This window comes from Leptonychotes weddellii, chromosome 2 (genome assembly GCF_054177405.1).
Source record: "Leptonychotes weddellii isolate Sample4059 chromosome 2, ASM5417740v2, whole genome shotgun sequence".
Classification (NCBI taxonomy): Eukaryota; Metazoa; Chordata; class Mammalia; order Carnivora; family Phocidae; genus Leptonychotes; species Leptonychotes weddellii.
Window position 1 is genome coordinate 172,026,192 of NC_138370.1, and position 25,532 is coordinate 172,051,723.

The 25,532-nt window shown below is 47.0% G+C and overlaps 1 protein-coding gene across 1 annotated transcript in view; it reads left to right on the forward strand.

Annotated features, from left to right (window-relative positions):
- Positions 1 to 658: 658 nt before the first annotated feature.
- The window catches only part of CLNK (cytokine dependent hematopoietic cell linker), an 86,745-nt gene continuing 61,871 nt past the window's right edge, over positions 659 to 25,532 (forward strand). Inside the window, exons 1-4 of the mRNA XM_006745117.2 lie at positions 659 to 762; positions 4,943 to 5,014; positions 14,753 to 14,781; positions 24,278 to 24,315. Coding sequence (XP_006745180.1) covers positions 659 to 762; positions 4,943 to 5,014; positions 14,753 to 14,781; positions 24,278 to 24,315 — 243 coding nt within the window. The remainder of the gene's footprint in view (positions 763 to 4,942; positions 5,015 to 14,752; positions 14,782 to 24,277; positions 24,316 to 25,532) is intronic.

The window sequence follows — 25,532 nt, forward strand, 5'->3', positions numbered from 1 at the left end:
GCATTTATACTTTTGCCTTAATTTGGATTTGGATCTAATTTACTTTCTGTCCTTGGGACATGTTAGATGTTCCTGTTTAGTTTCCTAGGGCTGCCATCACAAATTACCATAAACAGGTGGCTTAAAACAACATAAGCTTATTCTCCCACAGTTCTGGAGCCCAGAAGTCTAAAATCAAGGTGTCAGCTGGGCTGTGCTCCCTCTGAAGACTCTAGATGAGAATCCTTCCTCACCTCTTCCAGCCTTGGGTGGCTCCATGGCCCCATGGCTCCAGTCTCTGCCCCCATCTTCATGTGGGTCTTCACACAGCCTTCCTCCATGTTCTCTTCTCTCCTCTCTGTCATTGGTTTTAGGGCCCGCCCTACTCTGGGATGATCTCATCTCAAGATCCTTAGCAGGATTACATTCTCAAAGAAACTTTTTCCAAATGTAGTCCCATTCACAGGTCCCAGACACACATATCTCTTGGTAGACACCCCTCAACCCACTACAGCAGGTATAAATTGATTCCACCACGGAACTAGACCACCAGTTCTAAACTATCAGGTAGGTTAGGTCTACTCAAAAAGCAATGGGAATCACAGAAGGTATACAGAAAAAGGAGGGAACAAGAAAACAAACCTGTGAAGGGATACCAGATGGCTTTTGTTAACTGACCATGCAGGAGGGAGGTAGAGAAGAGAAGAAAATCAAAGATGGCCAGAAAGTGTTGAACCTCAAGTGTCAGGAGGATAATCAAGAAGAGAGGCTGGATGGTGTGGGGTGATGTGTTCTTGCTCTTTTTCGGCAGGATGTGAGTTGTTTGGAAGAACAATTAATTGGCTCACCCCCGCTGGCTCTCTGTGCCTCAGTTTCCCCACAAGCCAGTGGCACCTCTTACTTTTCCAGGATGTGCTGAGTTCTCTGAGCAATAAATTAACTTGTATTGCTTCCCTGGTGGGCACTTGAGTAGGATCAATGACAAGTAATAAAGCAGCAGTTTAAAACTGCTGATGTGATTCATTTTACAATGTGGGTGGGACAGGCTGAGCAGCCCACAGGAAGGACAGCTGGTCCCAAATGTTTGAGGCCTTATAAAATGATGAGTATCTACTTACCCTGCTGTAGTAAACAGAACTGTCATTCCCAGGTTCACAGAGGCAATGGCCAACTTGGGAACGCTGAACCTTCTAAGGTCAGATCTCAATTTAATGCAAAGCAAATAATATTGACCCATGATGATTAACATTCTTAATCACATTTTCTGTGACTGAAACTTTATGATTCTTTCAACATTGTACATTAAAAAAAAATGTGTCTCTAAAAACTGGAACCCTAAAGAATGATTTAAAATAGAGAAATCTGGTAGGGGGTAAAACCGCGGACATTTCAGTTTTCCTTGAGATTAGCGAACAAAATTCAAAGCCAAATAACTGGGAGGGAGCAGGAAACAGGGAGGGAACCACTTTGATTTCTAATCTCTGCTCTTTCCATGCATTTCCAAAGCAAATAGACTTTAACTAGTTACTATCCAGGTAAATGGCTATTTATTTGCCAGCTTCGTTAATATTTTCCTTACATACTCCGTTGTGGGAGGAGTTCAGACCCATTTTCTCTCTGTTCCTCAGTGGTTTTCAGAGGGGTCTGGCTCTGAGCTTCTGGAGATCACTGGCTCCTGGTTCCCCTAAAGCACATCTGACATGCACCTGGCCGGAAGTCAGAGCCCTGGCCTGCAACAAGCCTGGTCACTCTAGCCAAACCCCCTCTGCTCACAGGGCCCCTGTGTCCTCATCTGTATCTTGGAGCTGAGAAGGAGACTTGCCCATCTACTGCTGAGGGTTGCTGTCAACATCAAATAGAAAAAATCTTTGAATTCAACTCTCTTCTTAAAGTTAAAAAGTCAAAAGCAAATTATCTGGGAAAGTAAAGGTAGCTTCCGGATGTTGGGTTCTTAAGGTATCTGGAAAGAGGTTGAGAAAATTCTCAGAATCTTTCCCATTCTCCTACAATGGGACTAGTTAAAGCCATTTAGGCAAACGTTACATGGGCTGTCAGAGAACACAAATGCTCTGACATGATACCGAGGGCTTCCTTCTCTGTGCAGGGACAGGTCAGAATTTCCCTGGTAGCAGAGAGACCCACAGGATTCGGCACACGAAGGGCACGGCGTGCTTCTGTGGATGAGCCCAAACCGGCAGGCCCTTTTGTCAATTCTTTATTGATGCACCTATTCATATCTTACAAACATTCCTGAGGTCAGGTAGCCAGTGTGCTGGGAGAGAAACAATTCCCAGGATATGGCTATACTGTCAAGCTGCTAGTCCAGGGGGACATGACCACATGAACAGGCACATACAAGACACTATGATTTAAAAAAAAAAAAAAGATTGTTTACTTGTTTATGGCCTATCTCCCCAACAGCAATAAGATTCATGAGGCAGACTTCATTAATCTTCTTTAACAACTGCATCCCGCTGCGTGGCATCCAGCCTGGTACAGAGTAGATCTGATATCTGTTCATTGAGTTAATGAATGAACAGATCCATGAACAAATAACGAACAGTAAAACAGAGACATATCAAAAGTCCTAAAGAGGAAGCAGGACAGAACTCACGGGAAAGTAGCATTGGAACTAGACCTGGAAGAATGGAAAGGTTTTTGGCAGATGGAGAGGAGGCCAAAGAAAAATCTAATCAGTGATGTGGGAGCATGCAAAGGTAGGGCCCAGAGAGAGGACAGTGTGGGGCCCTGGTGGGGGGACAGGATGGGAGGGAACAGAGACGCAGACAACAGAAATTGTGTTCAAGGCCACCGAGGCGGGCATCTCGGCTATCATGGGAATGAGTTTGGATTTTGTCCCCCAGAAGGGGCAAGTGGTGTGGATTTTCAAGCAGGGAGGTGACTTGATAATATCCTGCTAATTAGAAGTTACCCCAAAGATACAAATGTAGTGATCCGAAGGGGCACATGCATCCCAATGTTTATAGCAGCAATGTCCACAATAGCCAAACCTTGGAAGGAGCCTAGATGTCCATCAACAGATGAATGGATAAAGAAGATGTGGTATATATATATATACAATGGAATATTATGCAGCCAATCAAAAAAATGAAATCTTGCCATTTGCAATGGCGTGGATGGAACTAGAGCGTATTATGCTAAGTGAAATAAGTCAATCAGAGAAAGACAAGTATCATATGATCTCACTGATATGAGGATCTTGAGAAACAAGACAGAGGATCATAGGGGAAGTGAGGGAAAAATGAAACAAGATGAAACCAGAGAGGGGACAAACCATAAGAGACTCAGGAAACAAACTGAGGGTTGCTGGGGGGGGGCGGGGGGGGCGGAGGGATGGAGTGGCTGGGTGATGGACATTGGGGAAGTTATGTACTTTGGTAAGGGCTGTGAATTGTGTAAGACTGATGAATCACAGACCTGTACCCCTGAAACAAATAATACATCATATGTTAATTAAAAAAATTTTAAAAATAAAATAAAACACACAATAGAAAAGGTCAAAAAAAAGAAAGAAAGGTCACTCCTGTGGCATTTTGGTGGGTGGATTGGAGCCCAGGAGGCCAGGAAAGCAGGTAAGGGGTTGATGCTGGGGGTTAGACCTCAGATAAAGAGAGCAGAACGAAGACGGAATAGAGCAAGGAAGAAGGGGCAAGAGAGGAGACATCCGGGGATCTACCAACAGAGCATAGAGTTGTTGGTGATGGGGGCAGGAAAGAGGAGACTCAAGGTTAGTGCCCAGGCTGCTGGTTTGGAAACTATATGAGCAACGGAGCCGCTCACTGGGAAACGGCCTGTGTCTGCTGGAGAATAACCAAGCAGAAAGGTCCAGGAAAGAGATGCCCATGTCAAGAACTTATTAGTCGGGGTGCCGACGTAGGCATGAATCAAGCTTTACCCAGATAAACAGAAAATAATGAAATATATGAAATAATACAATAATTAAATAATTTTCGAAGTCATGAAATGATGAAAAAATCAAATGAAAAATAACAAAATAACACCATCATCTTTCTTTGTGTCAATCTACATGATGAACAATATCCAAATGACTCACTAAATATTTTAATTTTATTTTAATTTTTTTTTATTTTTAAAGATTTATTTATTTATTTGAGAGGGAGAGCATGAGCAGGGGAAGGAGCAGAGGGAGAGGGAGAAAGATCCTTAAAATAGACTCCCCGCTGAGCACGAAACCCAACCTGGGGCTGGATCCCAGGACCCCAAGATCATGACCTGAGCCGAAACCAAGACTTGGATGCTTAACTGACTGAGCCACCCATGCACCCCACACTAATTTTTAAAAAATATTTATTTATTTGAGAGAGAGAGAGCAGGGGGAGGGGCAAATGAAGAGGGAGAGAGAAGTAGAGGGGGAGAGAGAATCTTAAGCAGGCTCTACACCCAGCGTGGAGCCCGGCGCAGGGCTCCATCCCACGACTCTGAGATCATGATCTGAGCCTAGATGCTTAAACAACTAAGCCACCGAGGCGCCCCTCACTGAATTTTCTTATTTATCACATCACAGCCTATAGGCTGCACACAAAATCCTAGATGGACAATCTCCGGTCACTGATGCTCTTCATTTTACAGAACAATGTCACAGAGACAGGGAGGGTGTGGCGGTGAGCCTGCTGATGTGGGACAGCAGGCCACATTTTCATCCTGACTGGGGTGCTTCTTCACCCCACACTACTGCCCCTTATAAAAGAAAGCTCTTACATTAAAATATATATATATATATTTTAAAGTAATTAAATTACTTGAAACACAGATTTTTTTTTAACCCCCGTGGAAATGCAAAGAGAGATTTGGAATTATTTGTGAGATGTTCATTACTTAAATCTGACTGGGTGGTTGTTTCTATGAATGAATGCACTTAATTAATTTTTTTCCCCTAGCTTCTTGCTATTTCCTGACTGTAATCTATTTTCTTTCATCCCAGGGGCAACAGAAGGACAACAAAAGAAGGATCCAGTGATTTGAAATTCCAGAACCTCTGTCTGCCAAAAAATAGGTCAGAATATTTACTTGTTTATTCATAGAGGAGTGAAAATTTTGAGTCTGTGGCAAATCAGCTGACCACCACACGCACACACACGCGCACACACATACACACACACACACACCAGGTTAATGTGATAGAATTTTATTGCTGCCAGTGGTCTTAGAGGTCACATGGAGACCAAGGTTCAGAAGGAAAAGAAACTCATGTGGGTTGAAGTACCAGCATGCATGCAATGCAGGGAAAGGTTGAGAAGCCCCAAGGCATCCCCAGCATTTCTGACGAGGACTACTTCCACCACCCACCAGGGGTCCAAACAGCCCAGGAGACAGCCACGAAGACGGAAACTTCCATTCTCAACTTGTGAATGACTTAAATGATGGATCACAGATGCCATCAGGCCACAAGCCCACCACCAGCTCTCACAAGCGAGGAGAATAGAGGAAGCCATGTGCCTATGTGGTTTCTTCTCTTTGTTCTTCAGCTGAGCAAACATTTACTAAGCAGTCATGACATTAGGACTTGCACAGGCTAGGGAACATGCAGAGATAAAAGACAAAGTCCTACCTCCAAGGGGCTCACAGCCTGAAAGCTCAGAATGGGGACTAACTTGGTGAAATGACAAGATCCCAATCCTGAAGCCCAATCCAGCTCTGTCATTGCCCAGCAGCCAGACCCTGGGCAACACCCTGATGCCCAGAGGGGGTTGCAGGTCTCCTTGTACCCCGCCAGAGCTCCCTCACTGAGCCCTGCCCGAGCAGTCTCTCTGCCCAGAGGCCCGCGAGGGTCTCAGCATGTTATACCACACCTTGCAACCCAGCACACTTCAATTCAGGTCAACCACCAAACACCCATTCAGTTCCTACTATGTGCCAGGCCCTGGGGCTTTCTTAGCATCCTAAGATTTACTTGAAGAACTATTTTCCCTAAGAAGAGTAAATGAATGCCTGTAAAACAGAATATTTGAAATATTGTCAAAACCACATTAAGCAAAGGAAAAATTGTGGCTCTTCTCAGACTTGTTCAATGTTTACATTAAATACATTTGAATAATGCATTTTAAGTCAGTTTTTCTTATTTCTTGACAATAGCAAGAGATGGGAGCTGGAAGGGTTAGAAGACTTCCTTCAAATGAAGATGGTTGCAGCAATCACATACATCAAAGTAATATTTACAGCTACATTTGAGAAAGAGAGAGAGAAAGAACAGTGCTTTTTTCCCACAGCAAATTATTTCAGGATGTGTCATAGCATGCTCAAGATATATTAAAAAGAGCAACAGACGATGTTTCTGCAACCTGTTCCAAACCATTTATAAACCCAAATTTAAAAAAAAAATCCCATATGCATACAAATCTCTGTACCACTGCGTATTTTATAATGAAAGTATTATATGAGTATAAATTAGTATTTGAGATATATAAATCCAATCAAAATGTCTGAACACTACATATTTGGGTCTACTGTCTTACTTCAAGAACTATTAAACCCATGAACTCATTCTCCGTACAAATTACAATTATCAGCACTTGGCGGCGAGGAGAGAAGGAGGATGTTGCGGGCAGGCGGAGCTGCGCAGAGAACCAGCCCGGGGCACCGGGTCTCAGTGTCACCCGACGCGCTCACTCACGGAGCGACCTCACTCTGACAAGCCCATTTCCCGTCTCAGTGCCTCATAGGCTTTAGAAATGGTATTTGAAAGCAAATGAGTAGGCTGCCTTGTCCCCCACTGACCCCTGTATGTAAAGCAGTGCACGTGTGTGGGAAATAAATGGGTGACCCGTGTAGCACGCCTGGAACATAGTAGGTCCTCAATAAATAACGGGCTAATGATCAGTGAGTGGTCATGTGACCATCATGTGACCATACACTGGGCACCGGTTTTGTTTGTTTGTTTGTTTGTTTTTAAAGAGGTTTTTTAAGTATTTTTTTTTAAAAGATTTTATTTATTTATTTGAGAGAGAGCACATGAGAGGGGGGAGGGTGAGAGGGAGAAGCAGACTCCCCGCCGAGCAGGGAGCCCGATGCGGGACTCGATCCAGGGACTCCAGGATCATGACCTGAGCCGAAGGCAGTCGCTTAACCAACTGAGCCCCCCAGGCACCCAACTGGGCACCGTTTTAAGAGTTTAATAGGCGGTGTCTCCCTGGATCCCCACAGTTCCGGTCTTACCAGTCTCCTTTTTATAGGAGAGAAGAAGGCATGCCCAGGATCAGTAACTTCCCCAAGGCTGATGAGCTGGGTGTGGTATGGTAAACCTTAGACTTTTCCATATCGTTACTGGTATCCAAAACAGCCCTGGCACTCGATGCGGCTCCCCTCAATACCGCCAGCCCTTAGTTAGGTGAGGGGTCAGCTCCCCCGACAGGTGCAGAGGGCTGTCCCCGGCCACCCCCACACACACACTCAAACAGGCATGCGCCTCCGGGCCACACAAGATGCACGCACAGATGCTGAGTGCTAGGGCCCCACCCGGCTGATGCGGTCCAGGAGATGATCCAAGAAAAACACAGGACCGCATCCACATCCATGACCCGTCCACACTACTAATACGAACGCACCCAAAACTCCCCATGGAATTCACTGGGCTGAATCCCCAATATCCACTCCTATCCTGTGCCGCGTCCCCACACGTGTAGAAAACGGAAACACACTGATAGATGTTTTCCAGTCGAGTCCAAACTCAAATCCGTAGTTAAGTGCCTGACATGCACCAGCCACCACGAAAGGAATTTTGTCATTTAATCCTCACAATACTGCTCTGAAGTAGTTATTCTAATTCCCATTTTATAGACGAGAGAAGAGTCTGAGAGAGGTTCCATTTGTGGTCAGTCACAAGCTAGTCCCTGGTGACAGCTGGATTTGGATCCGGAGTCTAACCAGAAGTCGAGTGTCAATCCTGGGTTCTAAGTGACCACAACTTTCTGCTGTGTCGGCATGGTCGTGTGGATTTCATTTTCTGTTCCTGTGAGTCTCCAGTCTGCTCGTGTCAAGACTGCAATGAAGAAGGGGCATGTGCAGTGTGCTCCTGAGAAGAACAAACACATTCTTACAGAGCCTCACGGTGGCACGTCCTGGAGCGTGGCCCCTGGACCAGCATCCATCAGCACCACCTGGGAACTTCTTAGAAATGCAGATTCTCAGGCCCTGACCTCTGGAATCAGAAGCTCGGGTGTGGACCCCGGGCACTGGTGTTTAGACAAGCTCTCTGGGTGATTCCGGTGCCCACTCAAGTTTGAGAACCTCCACTTCAGCACGGTTTCTGAGAGTGCAAGCTTCGGAGCTGGAGTAGGAGGCCTCTGGGCCCAGCACTTACTCTGCCCTTAACAACTACCTCCAGGAAACGGGAAGGAGTGAAGAAGATGCAAGACGGGGGCCCAGAGGGTAGGAGGAAGTTGGGGGCAGGGAAATTCAGAGATGAAGACAAAGCCCTTGCCATCAAGATGCTCAGTCTATGGCCGGGGGAAAGTGAAGACTGGTATTGCAGATCACAAGACACTGTGCCATGTGCGCTGATAGGAACAGACGCAGGCCCCCGGGGGGCACTAAGGGTCGGTGAGGCTAAGGGCTTGCCCACGAGGTTCCCAGCCATGCCTTCACACTCCGAGTGGAGTCTCTTTTCCCGTTCCTGACGACAGCACTACAGTTAACACTGTCCCTCACGTCCCACACTCCAGTGCTCCCAATCTTCACCTCATTGACTGTCCATTTGTTCCCTTTTGCCACTAACACCTGCAGCAATAGTTAATTCCTGGGAGGGAGTTGGGGGGCAAGGAACAGGTGGCTTTAACTCCTCAGGGCCCAGGAGAGCCAGTCCTTACCCTTCAGATGTAGGAGCCCTGTTTCTGTGCTAGGAGGCCCCCTGGTGGACCCTCCCAGCAGGCAGCCCTCACCCAGGAGACAGACCTGGTGGGGGGGGGGGAGTGAGGAGGGGGGAGGCTGCTGCCTGTTGCTCTTGACCTCTCTGGTTTCACCCTACCCGCCTCCAGGGGCCCTGAGCATCCATGGCTCTGACAGATGCATAAGAATACTGCTCCTTCTGGCCCTCCTCAATGGGCAGAAAGGGGAGTATCTTTCTGAAAGGTGTGGCCGGCTGAGAGCTTTCCAGAGGGCCACAAGTGCTTTCACGGAGGGTATGTGGACTACAGTGTGGTGCCCCATCCCTTTCCTGGGCTCGCCCACAAGGAGCTCCCCATGTAGATGCTCAGGAAGCATTACTGAAGGGTTGGGAGGAGGAAGGGCTGGAAGGACCCACCAGGATGCCGTGGGCTTGTACGATGCCCCGTGCCTGGCACATACTAGATACTTAAATAGGTGGTAGAAGGAACTTTTAGCAGAAGGAAAGGATGGAGAGACGCAGAGAGAAGACAGAACAAGTCAGGGAGGGCAGGGGAGAGGGTGGAGGCCGTGGGCTTGGGAGCCGTTCACCGGCTGGAGGGGCGCTAGATTCAAACTGGGCACCATGCCACCGCCCTGCTCCTCTGCGGTGTAACCCATCCCAGTGCCAGATACGGTGATTTTCCTCCTTCAGTATTTGTCAGGGACGTGGAGAGCCCATATTTGAAAGGGATCAGGGTCACAAGACGTGCGTTCTGTCCTCCGAGAACTTAAAATCTAGTTGAGGAAAGAAAAAAACACAAGGTTTAACAATGAGATTTGAGTAAGAAATTCGTAACTCCATGCTGCCTTTTGACTCTCCTAGTGTGTTAGGAGAGCAAGCAGCACTGCAGTGCTCAGAGGTGGGGAAGCCCACAGGCCCCCGGGGGACCCTGCAGGGGTAGACAGGGGCTCCCCCAGCCCTGAGGGTCCTGGGAGGTGCAAGCGTTCACACTTCCAGAGTTTTCCCTAGGATCCCTTCGGGGAGCTGCATGCCCCACAAATGTGTTTTGTTTTGTAAAAATAAAATAGAAAAGAGGAGGATTCTTGAAACTAATCAAGGATTCCTTTAACAAAGAATGAGCCCATTCTTTCACTAATTAAATATGAGCATTGACTTGATTCCACCCTGGTGTAAGTTTCATCTGCTTCAAAGTAATGTGGGTGTTGGGAGATGTTCTCCAGTCTGGGATCTGTAACAAAAACGACAGCCTGTTCTAGAGGGGTCCATGTGGGACGCGTGCACATGTGCGGAGCAGGTTCCTCCCGCGTAGTGGACACTCTGCCAGGCCTTGCTGGGGCAGGCGGGTCCACGTAGAGACCCAGACTTGGTTGGCCATGGGTCTCTAAGCTGCTCTACTCTTGGGACGCCCCTCTTATCTCCGTTTCCCTGTGAACCTGTGCCCTGCATTCATGCCCTCGTCCCTGCACTCACTCATGCTTACTTGGCCACACATTTGTGAGTCCAGGTCATGTTCCAGGCATGTTCTGTATTTGGTGCCTGGTTTCCCTTTTAGGGCCTGGGGGCCTGGTGGAGGGAGTTTGAGAAATCGAGTTGTATACTCTGTTCTGCTTATGAGAGTGTGAGTTCTGTTGGATAAGTGCCACATGAGCAGAGGAGGGCTGTGGTGGCCCCATAGGAAGCTATGTCCTTCCCTCTCCAGGAGATCCTATGCACACCGGCATGGCCTTTCTGAGATGCAGCTCTGAGCAGGCTTTACCTAGTGCCTCACCCAGTTCCACCTGCCTCCAGGACCATGCAGGCCTTCTAGCTCACCCCTGCTGGTTCCTCATTCTCTGAGCATGAGCACACCATGCCTTTCCAGACCTCAGCTCCCACAGCTCCCTGATACAAACCTGCACCTCCCTCCAGTGCTGGAGGGGAAGGAGGGTGCACCCCACCTGCAGACTGGCTGCATGGGAACCGTGGCACCCCCAACTCCCCTCGCAGGGTAACCTGGGCCTCAGTCCACACAGCCACAAAATGAAAGGGCCGGTTCTGGCAATTAGCCCTAACGTTGAGATAAAGATTCCTGTCCACCGGGGCGCCTGGGTGGCTCAGTCGTTAAGCGTCTGCCTTCGGCTCAGGTCATGATCCCAGGGTCCTGGGACCATGGGGCTCCCTGCTCCGTGGGAAGCCTGCTTCTCCCTCTCCCATTCCCCTGCTTGTATTCCCTCTCTCGCTGTGTCTCTCTCTGTCAAATAAATAAATAAAATCTTTAAAAAAAAAAAAAAGATTCCTGCCCACCAAGAGTTGCCAGGAGATTTGCTGAAATGATTTATAAAAGGCTCACACTTAACCAGCACAGAGCAGGCATCCAAACAGAGGGAAGAAGACAATGAATTTAGAACTTCAGAGTCACCTTCATTTCTCTCTAGATTGCATTTAAAAATGAGTTTAGCAACTCTTATCAATTGTCTGACAAAAATTAGAATTTTAGCTCTTAATGTCAGAAGCAGGCAGTTTCTTAAGGGGAGACGTGGAGCCGAACCAGTCAATCTTGGAGGTTTGGGACGGGGAGTGGGCTGGCAGGTGAAATCACCCTGACCATCTCCCAAGGGGCTTGCTGTGCATTCTCTCCAGCAGTGGGGTGCCTGGGGAGACCCAGAGGGGACCACACATGTCACACTCCAGGGGGCGATGAAGAATTATCTCCACTCCAGGAGCTTGAGCCTGGAGACAAGAGCCAATGTTGTCTCTACGGGACAGGAAAAACACACCATCCAAACTATGTTCCCATGGATAAGTAAGACTCAAGTGCACCCTGCCTACACAATCAGATCCAGTTCTCCCAGGGAGCAAGGAGGTGGGGGAAGGGAGGGATGGGTTTAATTTAGTGCCCGTTCAGGATTAAAAATTATTCAGCTTATTAAATTATTAAGAAGTATTAAAATTAAAAATAATTCAGAAATTAAAAATCCTTATTTGTAATAAGGCTTAAATACTGAAAACCACAAACTGCTGGAGGTCAGCCTTGTTCATTTCATATTCTGTGAACTCCCCCCACCACGACGTGGACACCTGCCTGCATGAGCCAGAGATGCAGAGGAAGGCCTGCTGCCCTCAGACCCAGAGGTGGAAGGAGCAGGGGGTGGGAACAGTAGAGAGGTGGCTGCCAAACCTTCCCACCATCCCCCCGAGGCCCGTTCTCATGTGGCCGTGTTATGGATGCCAATGACGCAAAGGAGCCAAGGAGCATCCTTGTAGTGCCCTGGCAAGAGGCAGCTTGCTAACGAACACATGGGGCTTGCTTGAGCATAAAGAACACATCAGATCTCCATGAAGTTTGCTAGCAGCTTCTTTTGCTAATCACCCTGGGCTGTCGGACTGCAAAGAGCATTAACACAACAGCCTTTTCAGGTACCTTGTCAGCTGCTGGTCTGCACTCCAACCAGACATAACTGTGGAGTCCAGGTCCCCTCCGGGGCCCCCTCCTTCCCAGGCCCTCAGAGGCAGGTTCCAGCCTTCTTCCCCTCCCTCCCCGCTTTCCGGGCTCAGCTGGAGTAACAATGCTGCTCCCGGCTCTGCTGAGGCTTCCTCTGCTAATTCATTTGGCTTGCACTGACACACAGAGAGCCCTGGGGTGCAGAATCCCAGAGGACATGACATATGAATGAGCGCCATCGCTTTGGGACCCCACCGACTTCAGGCATGTCACTTACCTCTTCCGAACTTGAGATGCACCTGCAAAGCAGGGAAAGCCTGCCCACCAGAGTGGAGCCTCACTCAGTGCGGGACAGACTCCATCTTCATAGGTGTCAGACGACCCACGTCTGCCTTTGAGGGTCCGAAACTTGGAACAACAAATTGGACAACACTGCCTCCGATGAGCTTGTTAGCATTAACGGTTTTTGATTCTAAAAGCCAGGTGAAGCCAAGGTCAGAAGAAGGACAGAATCCTAGCTTAAAAGGCAAAGTTCTTGCTAGGCTCCCTGGGGAGAGTGGGCAGGCATCCTCTTCCTCACCCCTGGGCTCGGGCTTACACACTTCGCTGCCTCCAGGCAAGGGTCGCCATTCACAATCGCGAGAACATATTTACATTTCACATGTCACGAGTGACAGGTCTGGGGAGACTTTGGAGGCCTTAATCAAAGACGAAGATGTCAGGGAAGAGGCCCTGTGTTCAAAGTGTCAAGAGAGAGCTCTCAGGCCCCAGATAAATGATCTGCTCCTTCCTGGCTGATTTACTGCTAATTTCTGCAGAATCTCGGGCAGCTTGAAAGGACGCCAAGAGCGAACCACAAGGGCTCTGAGACCACAGCTGCACACTGCTTCCCAACTCACCACCGCCCGCAGGCAGGGCCGGGGAGGCGGCGAGGACCGGGGGATCCGACAGGCTGGTGTCAGGTCCCTCGCTCTCTGTGGAACTGGGCAAGCTGAAGAGCTCTCTGAACCTCCCATTTCCTCGTCTGTAAACTTGGGACAGTGTTAACCACCCCACAGGGCCAGTCAGAGTATTAAAACGGCAGAGGACAAAGGGTGAGCAGGAAGCCAGACTCAAGGGCCGTGGCCTCCTGGTTACTCAAAGCTCCCAGCTTAACTGTTGGGGGCCTGATGTCCCAGCCACCAGCCAGGCCTCATAAATATTTACACCCGGCGTGTGTTGCGATGCTCAATTAATTGCTCCTATGACGTACTTTGAGAGCCTCGGAGGACAGGCGCCGTGTGAGACCCAGGATTATTAAAGGCACAAACAAGTTGGCTCACAGAAGCAGCATCCTCCAGAGCCTTCCACCACCCCAGAGCTTTTCCGATCTTTGCCCAAAATCTAATCAAAAAGTGTTTCCAAAAGCACCCTGTCCAATGTGAATGTGCTGGCCAGGCAAAGACCCTACTAGAAAATGGGCAAACACACATACAGACAACTCACAACAGAAAAAATCCAAGTGGGGCGCCTGGGTGGCTCAGTGGTTAAGCGTCTGCCTTCAGCTCAGGTCATGATCCCAGGGTCCTGGGATCGAGTCCCACATCGGGTTCCCTGCTCGGCGGGAAGCCTGCTTCTCCCTCTCCCACTCCCCCTGCTTGTGTTCCTGCTCTTGCTGTCTCTCTCTCTGTCAAATAAATAAAATCTTAAAAAAAAAAAAAAGGAAAGAAAAAAATCCAAGTGGCCTAAAACCACTTGGAAAATAATAATAATAATAATTCAGGCTCACTAGGCATCAGGGAATTAAAACAGGTAAAATAAGGAATCAGGTGCCAAGTAGAATCATTTTAAAGGATGGATTTAAGGGTGGTGAGATGCAGCGAGATGGTCACTTCCCGCTCTGTGGATTAGCACCTAAATTGACCCAACCGACCTGGAAGGTACCTGACTGATCTACAGCGAGGGGTTTGGAAGACCCCCATTGCCTGACCCCTTCACTGCACTTGGTGGAGTCTCTCCATGGAAATATTTGGGGATTAGATGAAAAATGCAAGCACGGATGCTCCCTGCAACATTATTCACAATAATAAAGACTAGCAAGAACCTAAATGTCCCCTCTAAAAATCACAGCCAATAAATATCATGTCTTTGAATAATAGCTAGAGATATATAGTGCATTTTTAACATCAGCAGCCCATACATTCTTGTGCTATTTTTATGCAGCTCTATGTTTAGATGTATGCATACACCCCATCATAAACACATGCACATAGGTATGGCAGATTTGCCAAAATATTACCTGGGGCAGAGTTGTTTTCTTCTCTGTGCATTTTTCTATTTTCCAGATTCTCTGTAATGAGACGTTGTTTTAGATCTAGAACAATATGAACACGAGGAAATCGTTCCGTAGGCTGATCTGGGAAATGCACGTGATGGCTGCACACTCCTCTGGGGAAGGTGTGTGACCCACATGCCATGGACACTGACCTTGGTTCTCTTTTCTGCCCTAGGTCATGGCCTCGAATCAACAGCACCGCAGGTAAGTCAGGGGCCCTCCATCGCCTGAGCGGTGGGAATGTCAGCATGGGACTGTTAGTCTTCCTTCCATTCTCTTCTGCTTTTCCTTTGATAAAACTATCAGCCTGTTCCAACTGGCATTAGCCACTGACGGTCTCTCCCTCTGGCTGCTCCTAGGGTGCAGCCTGGTCTGTGACTTCCAAAAGCTTTGGAAGCTGGTAGGCTGATGGGGAACCCTGGCTCCCCACTTTTTAGCTGTGAAGCCTGGGACGAAGCACAGATCCCTCCAGGCCCGAGTTCCTTCATTTGTAAAATGGGTGAAAGTCTGCCTAAATGTCAGCGTTGTGGCCACTTGGTAGGGCTCGTTCAAAGTATGTGTTAAGCAGATGACTGATTAATTTTATGTTTCTGTTGCATCTTTTTTAGAGCCTAGTTCTGAATCCCATTAAAGTTTGAGTAAAAGTATGTACTATTCATCTTGGAGCATCATTATTTCAGGGAAAGTCCAATAGAACGTCCCTAGAAAGATGGTGGCCATAAATGATGGCTGCAAAGAGACAGAATAAAGTGAGAAATAGACAAGAAGTGTGCAAAGAAGGGATAGAATCATAGGAAGTGATGCAATCTGCAAATGAACTCAAAGGTTCATAATGGTGCATGTTGGAGCATGTAGCCAGCACTAAGCATGTCCCAAAGAGCCATGAGAAGTGGAGAAAAGCAAAATCAAAACTGCAAGTATGAATATAAATAAGAAACAAGCACCCAGCTCTAATCCCTCTTACAGAAAATGCTTTTAGTAAGCTTCCCAGTCCTTTGCTAACAAAGGTTACATTCTGTCAAGGTAGATATTTCCAGACTGTACTGGAGTCTTTGATCCCAAATATACCTCCCTCCACTGGCTTGCTACCTCTCATCCCTTCCCACTACCCACTTAGAGTCTTGGGTGTACTCTAGACACTTCCAAAGGGGATGGTGCCTGGAAAGGAAATTGCCAATCTGATACGGTGGCTGGCAAGTTATAAACCCCTCTCCCTTCACCTGCTTTCCACATTCCTGAAGATAGAGAAAAACTGACAGGTGGGTATTCCATTTCATTAACAACATTCAAGAGAGAGAAGCAGGGGGGAAAAAAACAAAACCAAATCAAAACCCCAAGAGAGCTGATTGAGATAAAGCTGCCCAGGCCTGCCCGTATGCACTGGAATCTATATTCTGCCAAAAATATTTTTTTTTAAAGATTTTATTTATTTATTTGACAGAGAGACACAGCGAAAGAGGGAACACAAGCAGGGGGAGTGGGAGAGGGAGAAGCAGGCTCCCCAGAGAGCAGGGAGCCCGATGCGGGGCTCGATCCTAGGACCCTGGGACCATGACCTGAGCCGAAGGCAGACGCTTAATGACTGAGCCACCCAGGTGCCCCTCTGCCAAAAATATTAACAGCAAATCACACCATCCCAGCCTATGCATGTTTATGAACCATGGCAAGTATCTATTAAAATAGAACAGAACTGATATAATTAAAGATACACATGATTCACATAACAGGTTGTTTGCCACAATATTTGTAACGTTTCTAGATATTTTTAAGTTGTTTGCAATTCTTTACCATGGGCTTAATTGAAAATATGGTGGGGCATCCATAGGAGAGAATACTATATAGCCATTAAAAAAGATGACATTGAAGCATATTTATCGACATGGATGTGTTATAGTATGCTATTATATGACAGAGCAAGCAAGAAAACAGTGTGCTCAGACCTACATAGGCTCTACCATGTGTGCATGTATGTGTGTGAGTGATCAGGCTACGATCAAGTATTTTTAGTGGTCGTCTTATTATGGGGACTTTATAGTAATTTTTATTCCCTTCTTTTTGCTTATCTGTACCTTATAAATTTTCTACAGTAGCATATATTTTTGTATGCTGAAAACAATATATATATATATATTCCAGGCCTGGAAAAGACAGACACATATTCAAACTTGGACATCTATTAATACCAATATCTTCTGTGAGGCTGATTTATAGAGAACAGTGCCATGTTTTTTCCATAAAATAAACTCAGGAGTTTCTCTCCTTCCACTGATTAAAGAAGGAAATTAAAGAAGATAGCCCGATTTAGAAAGTGGTCCTTCGCTCTTAAGGTACCGTACACAGTAAGAACCTTGATAAAGATATACATTGGCTGTTTCAATTAAATGGACAAGAAGTTTCATTTTGTCCAGGGGTACTTGTTTTGTTTTTGTTTTTTGTTTTGTTTTGCTTTGTTTTTTCCTAAGGAAAGCAGTCTTGAAAGTTGGTTTCCCCCACTTTTAAAAGAAAAATTAATAAGGATTTTTAGAAGTAGGTGGAGGAACAACAAGAATGGGATACGTGAGCATCCAATGCCCCCTGCTGGCCCATTTCTAGACATTGCAATACTTGCATTAATTTGGCAGAGGCTGCTTCTCCCCCCAAGATGTTGGCAAAATGGGTGGACAGAAACAGTGTGAAAGGTTGATGGTTGAATTGCTGGGAAAAGGTGTTCCCCAAGGTCTCCTAAGCAACAAGCCAGGATTCCAAGTCGTCCACGATTGGTAAACACAGGAATTCAGAGTTGTCTTTAAAATGTGTGTCAGGGGTGCCCGGGTGGCTCAGTCGTTGAGCATCTGCCTTTGGCTCGGGTCATGGTCCCAGGGTCCTGGGATCGAGCCCCGCATCGGGCTCCCTGCACGGCGGGAAGCCTGCTTCTCCCTCTCCCACTCCCCCTGCTTGTGTTCCCTCTCTCGCTGTGTCTCTCTCTGTCAAATAAATAAATAAAATCTTTAAAAAATAAAATAAAATAAAATGTGTATCAGAATCACTATAGTCACAAATGTGTATTCTCAAGCCCACTCCAGGGTCTGTGCTTTCACAGGTCTGTAGCAAGACCAGCGAGTCCTTGCCCTTCCCAAGGTAATGCCAGCTCACGTAGTGCTAGGACTGTCTTTGGAAAATCACCGGTTGAAGCAACAATAAATAAAAAGGAAACTATCAAGACTGTCTCCACCAAGAAGCTGCTGTCAATTCTCGGGACAACAACTGTCTCAGAATATTTTATTTGAATTTCAAGAGAAACCTTGCGGTTCCTAAAAGACAAACACTGATGAAAGCAGCAGAAGTAGAGAAAAGAACCCGGGGCCATAGGTCTGGAGCCCAGAATTTGAAAACTCCTTCTCCCATGACATCAGAGAGACCTAGGCTCTGTGAATGAGAGAAAATGGAAAGAAACTAACATACATAATGAGTCCCTAGTTTGTGCCAGGCATTTTACAGACGTCTCTAATTTAGCTGTCGGGTGCTGATAATACACTATAGATTAGGCAAACTGATGGGCGCCTGGGTGGCTCAGTTGGTTGAGCGACTGCCTTCAGCTCAGGTCATGATCCTGGAATCCCAGGATCGAGTCCCGCATCGGGCTCCCTGCTCAGCGGGGAGTCTGCTTCTGCCTCTGACCCTCCCCCCTCTCATGTGCTCTCTCTCATTCTCTCTCTCTCAAATAAATAACTAAAATCTTTAAAAATAAATAAATAAATAAATAAATAAAAGATTAGGCAAACTGAGCCGAAGGGAAGCTAGATCCCTGGGAAGAAGTCAGCAGCGTAGAACTCAGATCTGCCCCAGTGCTCTTGTTCACGCTGGGGTAAGCAGTGTTTTCATCTTTAAACTGAGGCTGTCAACCAACCCTGTCACTGAATCCCTGAGCCTCACAGCCGGACGGGGCGCTGGCTTGACGGACCGCTGGGGAGACTCGACAGAGCCACGTCAACGGAGTTGAATGTTGAAAAAGGCATTGCTTTTGTTTTAAAATGAGAGCTCAGTAATGAACAAGCTCCTAATATGGATCTGAAAGCAGAGGACTCACAATCTGGACTGAGTGGAAAAGATTTGGTCATGAAGTTGAACTTGAAATGCGAAACACAGCTGTTCACTGGGGGGACACACAGCCAGGGGGTTATTTTTTCAAACTTCTCAGCTGCTGCTTGGGGCGGACACCACTCTTCTCGTTCTACAAGCCGATAGTTAGCTGAGGCTTACGGGCTTGTCTTAGGTCACGTGGCCAGAATCGGGCCAGGTTTTGAACCTAGAACTTCTAACTTCTCATTCAGCTCCCATGAGATATGCGTTCATGCCTTTCATCAGAGGCTCCGCTACATTTTTGGTGAATTCCAAAGCTGACCTCTGAAAGGAGATAAAACAGTAAAGGCTGAAAGACATGTTCAGAAAGAAATCACGGGGGTTTAAATGTGACATGTTTATTTTCTTCTACGTAAGTCAAGTCCGGAGGTAAGCCGTGCAAGGCTGTTTAGCAGCTCTGCTCCCCCAGGTCCTCAGAGATGCTGCTTCCTCCCTGGTATTGGCCTCAATCCCATTGCCTAAAAGAGTGATAGCCCTGTTCCAGGCAGCAGGAGGGAGGAAGGGAAGAAAAAGAAGAAATCAACAGTGCCCAATAACTGCTCTTCTGAAAGTTTCCTGAAAATTGTGAGTTGATTCTCTGCCTCTTCCATTTACCAAAACATAGAGTCATGGGCACACATGACCGCGAGGAAGACTGGGATGTGTAGCAAGTACTTGGTCTAGTTGCCCAAGTAACGCAGCTGACGGCCATGGCTTCCAGGACGGACGGGGAAAGTGCACGTGGGGAGACACACAGCCGTCTCCTCTTCAGAGTTCCTAGTGACGGGTCCTTGGGACCCGCTAGCCTCTCCCTTGTCACCACGTGTTGATGAGCAAGCCCAGGGGCAGCCTCTGGAGCCGGAGCCCACGCTCACCTTCACCATACCTCTCCCCGCCCCCCGCCCTCCAAAATCTTGTGACTGCCATGAATACAGAAGCTGCATCTGCTTGAGGAACCTGGCTGGTTTGGGAATGCCATCATCTGCAAAGCTCGGTGACTCCACTTCGCAGAGAAACAGGAACTTCTAAAGCGCCGCAGGCTCCCTACTCTCACTTCCCTTCTCCCACCAGAGAAGCAGATTCTCTTGATGGCACCTGCTGGGAACTGTTTCAGCCGGTGACTGCCTTTGAAGGCGACCATCCCATGGAGCCAGCCCTTGGGGGTGCATCCAGCACCCCTGCCCAGTAAAGGCGCTAAAACGCACCAGCCTTGCGCTTCCAGGGGCTTCCGTTCAAGGACGTGTTTACGAGTGCAGATAGCCTGAGCTTCTCTCTAGCTTTATCTGACTTGCATGGCCCGTCTCCCATGGGAAGGAGCTGGAGCTTCCAAGCCAGCGGTCTACAACATTGTGTGAGCAGATGCCACCACAGAAGCTTGTGCAGAAAGTAACTGCTTTGCACTGGGGGCCCGGTTTTGCTTTCTTTCCTCTTTTTTTTTTTTTTTGGAAGCACCCAAGATGCAAGTGGTCGGGGAACCTTAACTGGATGGCCATTGGCCAGAGGCCTTTTTCATACTTCTGTGGTCCTGAGAAGAGGTGTCCAAGCTGATAGCCAAGGGCTGGGGTCATCGGGAAACCTCCGGAGACGACACATACTCATCTTCACTTCCCTTCTAAAAAATGACTTTCCAGGGAATGTTGTCTTTTGTAAAGAGATGTTTCCTTGAGAGGAACGCAAGAGTCCGTTGTTCTCTGGAGCAGTTTGGGGTCAGTGGCTGATGAACGACCCTCCGCAGACACATGAGCGTAACTCTTCCAGGATGATGTGAAAAGCTGCTGGGTAAACTTCCTTCGTCTTTTTAGAAAATGGCTCTCTGGGAGGAGCCAGCCTATCCTTCGGCCCCAGGAAGACTCAAAGACCTGGAAGGGTTTGGGTGCCTCTGTGGTGGGGATCTGGGGCCCGCGGGAGGGAGTGTCAAGCTCACTCAGCCAGGGAGGAGATCGGGTTCTCCTTGCTTTTCTATCGCTGGCTCTCGATGCTGGAGTGTTTCCACACTGTGCATTCGCTGCGCACCTGCCATATACCGGGTTACAGGAGTGATCAAGGGCCTGAAATCTCAGCACCGCCTTGGGGGAGGCAGGCACCAGAGTCTATAACTACAGAGCATATTTATTGGCTTGCTTTGCTCCTATATGCTATGCGGAAACCAAAAAAGAGTGTATTAATCAGGAAGGGCTAACATCTATAATGCATGAACTACAAATGTTAGTAGTTTAATAAAATAAAGATTTATTTCTTGTTCACATCACAATCCGATGTGGATCGAAGGAAGTCTTTTCCCCAAACGCTCATTCGGGATTCACTCTCCTTTTACCCATTATCCCTGAAGACCTCAGGGTCTTTTATCTCTAGCCAGCCACTGAGGCAAGATGAGCGTCGAGAGGGTCAAGAGAAGGAGAGGGTCAAGTGGGTCACCCAGGAGTAGTGCACATGCACCCACCTTGTCCCAGTGGCTAGAGCACCATGCCATGGCCACCCCGTGCAAGGCACACTGGGAAATGTGTGCCAGCCGAGGAAATGGGGCTCGGTGCACATCCTCACAGCATCCTCAAAGCCGTGTGAGGTGCTTGAGGTAGTGAGGACCAAGGCTGGAGAGGTGCTCCTTCATTTTTACCTAAGATTGGTGGTCAGGGAGGGTCCTCCCAGGAAGATGACATTTAAGACATGATCTGATGGATGAAAAGGACCCAGACATAGGCAGAGCCGAGGAAAGAATGTTCTGGACTGTGGCCCAGTGCGTGCAGATCTCTGTGGTGGAAGGAGCTTGGCATACTGGAGAGACTTGAAAAGAAGCTGATGTAGCTAATTTCAGAGGCGAGGAAGAAACTAGAAAGAGATGTGATCAGAGAGGGGGCAGGAACCAGCCTGTGCCGGGGGCTGGGGGCCACGGCAGAGAATCCGGATTCCATGGGGCATTCCACGGACCATGAGTGACATGCATGATTTACAGTTTTAAAACTATGCTTTTAAAATTACATTTCTAAACTACATTGTTAGTAACATACGTACTGCAGCAGATAAAGACAACTCCTGCCCTAAAGAAGAGCCAAGTACAGGGGCCCCTGCGTGGCCCAGTTGGTTGAGCGTCCGATTCTCGATTTGGGCTCAGGTCATGATCTCAGGGTCGTGAGATCGAGCCCCATGTCAGGCTCCATGCTTCGTGCAGAGTCTGCTTGAGATTCTCTCTCTCTCCCTCTGCCCCTGCCCCGGCTCAGGTGATCTCTAAATAAATAAAATCTTTAAAAAAGGGCGGGGAGGGCAAGTACATGCTGCCCATTTTTATTTAGGTGTCACAGGGAGTGAGACAGAAAGTAACTGTCCTGACAATTCCGTGACATTAAAGTTACCTAGCATGGTCAGAAAGGGAAGCCCCAGGAGGATCTCAAAGGGCACCGAGCCTTGTGGAAAGCAACACAGAGGAGGTAGGGACTCCAGGTGGAAAAAACCCAAGCAAAGACTCAGAAGTGGCAGGAAACATATTTGGGGGATCCAGGGGAGTCTCAGGCTGCAAGCTCGTGAAGGAAGAGACCCCACAGCTCTCTGTGGTGATGTCGGTATAATGACCACATCCGATGAGGCCAATTTCCTCAAATGAAGTTGTATCAAACTCTGAATCAGACAGCGGAGCTGCTTTCCTAGATCCTGTGGGCCAGAGCAGATCCCCAAAATTTCAGTGCTCATTTGCTCCTTCCAGGCCAGCTGGTCCTTAAGGGTGACCTTATTAATTTAACTCAATTCAAGAGAGAGTACAGATTGTTACTGTGAAAGGCTGGAAAACCTGTGGGTTTCTCCACCACGGCTCTAGGTAGGGATGTAATCGTGTTGGGTCAGGAAGGTGACATCGGTGCCCCAGGACAGTGGTAGCTGCAAGTCCTACCACCGGGATGGGCTGGGACCTGGCGGCAGGTGCAGGCAGACTCCTATTCCTGCCTACTCATTATCTCAAGGAAATTAGCTTTGGCTAATTAACACTTCCCTATGCACTGGTCCTAAGCAAATTCCAGAGAGCTGTGTTTCCACTGAGCCAAACTTTCATTAATTTACACATTACACTCTACACAAGGCTTGGGCATGCTAACACAAATCCCCAGCTATTAACTGCATATTTTGGTATGGTAAGAGAATTCGGTGTGGAGGGGCAAAAGTCTAAGAACATGATGAAGCCAGAGCAAGACGTAGAAATACACGTCATCCTGTGGTCTTCTGCGTGACTTGGACACAGGCCAGAAATTTGCCCTGAGATTCTTAACAGCCAAAGGAGGAAGGAAAATGCAATCTCTTATAAGATTGGTGTTTTCCATTAAATCAAAGCAAACTAATCGTTGAGAAGCATGCAGCTCCTGAGACCCGCTTGAAACTTCTCACATACGTGCTAATAAAGAGGATGTGATAAGAACGTTTTCTGCTTATGGTGTTCCTCAGTGTGGACTAACAGCATGACTATAATGCAATTTAGGAAAATTAAGTCTAGAGGAAGCAAAAAACCCTGCAGATCATGCGAGCAGTTCTATGGTGGCTCTGCATCATCTGAGGGTGAAGTTTAAAGCAGAGCATTGATCGAGTGCACTAGACAACCTCCAGGCAATCTTCCATAAAACAAGTCCAAGTCAAGCATTGGCAAAACTCACATGAATAATACTTACTCAACAAACACCTGTCAAGAACTCGTTTGTCCAGGGGGCGACTGGGTGGCTCAGTAGGTTAAGTGTCTGACTCTTGATTTCGGCTGGGGTCCTGATCTCTGGGTCCTGGGATCAGCCCAATGTTGGGCTCTGTGCTCAGCATGGAGTCTGCTTGTCTTTCTCTCCCTCCGCTCCCCTCCTGATCTCTCTTTCTCTGTCTCTCTCAAATGAATAAATAAAATCTTAAAAAAAAAAAAAAAAAGAATTCATGTGTTCGATGTTGGGCCCTGTGCCTGGAGCTGGGGACAGATGAGTGAGTAGACCTATCCCCCCCTGCCCGTGAAATACTTCCAATGTGTTCCAGGAGACAGACGTATGGCAGATTACAGCAAATGCAATGTGTGGGCCAGAGGGTGGGGGAGGGGCAAGCAAACCTCTCCATGGGCCCAGACGCCCTCGGAGTCATGACTGGGTGCATCTGGGGCGGGGGAGATGGCGGGGGGGTCCTTCTAACCTGATGCTGACCCTCCATAGAAGAAGCGAGCCTTCCTAGTTTGGATTTAATTGTCCAGCCTCCTTTCTCATCGCCCTGCTTTGCAAGAACAGCAGACAGGAGAGGTACGGACATACATACTGCATTTTAGGCAACGGCCATCAGGAGAAATTAATGGCAATGAGCACAGAATTTTCAGAGAAACACAATGGCCACTCTTTTCAAAGTGTTTTGGTTTTTTTTTTAAGATTTATTTATTTATTTTAGAGAGCGAGAGAGAGCACGAGCCAGAGGGGGCAGAGGGAGAGAGAATTCCCAAGCAGCCTCTGTGCAGAATGCAGGGCTGGACACAGGGCTCGACCCCACGACCTCTGAGATCACGACCTGAGTGGAAACCGAGAGTCAGTGACCTACCCGGTTGTACCGCCTAGGCGCCCCCACTCTTCTCCATGTTTCGCAGTAACGTTTTGTCTACTTCTGTTGGCAGGCCAGTCCCGGGCTATCGACGAGCCTCTTCTCGAATGTGTAAGTCAGCCGCTTCCTTTCCCTACTTGTCTGTCTTTGACGTGGCTCTTTTCAAGGTACTTGATGAATTTAAAGAAAACAACAACAACAACAACGACAACAAACTTTTCCAAATGGCATGATTTCCTAGCAGAGAAATCTGCATTTCAGTTCTTGAGTATAAACTGTCTTCCCACAATATACATTGTAAATCAAACCATCACACTGTGTGCCTTAAACATACACAGTGATGTATCTCAATCATTTCTTAATTAAATTGGAAAAAATAAGTGGATAAGAAGGCATTTAATAGAGAAGCAAAAAAAAAAAACTGCCTTCCAACTCCTCAGCTATGAAATGCAGATAAAAATTAACTCACATGGCCACTGCGAAGATGAAATAAGATGAAAATGTCACCACATGGTGCTGGCAAGGATGTGACGAGAAATGCACTTCCTAAGGCTCATGGTGAAATATTAAATTGGAACTAACTTTCTGGAAAGCCATTTCATAATAACCAATCAACCTAAAAATGTCCACTTTCTTTGGCCCAATAATCCTATGGTTGGGAATTTAAACTAAGAAACTAATCTGAAATTTGGATTAATATGTAAACATACTCATTTATATTTTATAAAAATATAGTTAAACAGAAACACTGAAATCATTCCAGATATTCAATAAGAGAAAAAAACATTGATGTATTCACATGATGAAGCCATTAAGAGTATTGACAAGAATTTTAATGACTAAAGAAAATGTAATTTATAACATGAACTCAGCTACCTAATGTTATAAGTTTATTGTTAAATTGTACATAATTTAAATAGTTTTAACTAGCATGTCTATAGATGATATATGGAATAGGTAGATGAGAGGGAGAGAGAGAATCTGCCTGTAAAATCATTAGTTCTTTATTGTTTGAAAGACTTCTTTAAGAATCAAACTAAAGCTATGGATCCTCCCCCTAGGACACACACACATAATCAATCAATCAACAGATCAATCAATCACAAAATATTTTATAAAGTAGGAGACTTATGGACAGAAAATACTGGGTTTTTAGTTAAGAATCCCTGCCACTGATAGTAGGTAGGTAATAGATTATTAGATAAATAGATGCACCTCATTATATTCAAAATAAAATTCTGTCTCTTTCTCAATCTGGAAAGAGATAAGCCAAAATATTTATATTTGGTCCTGGGGGCAAGATTCTCAGTGTCTGGTGTGTAGATTCT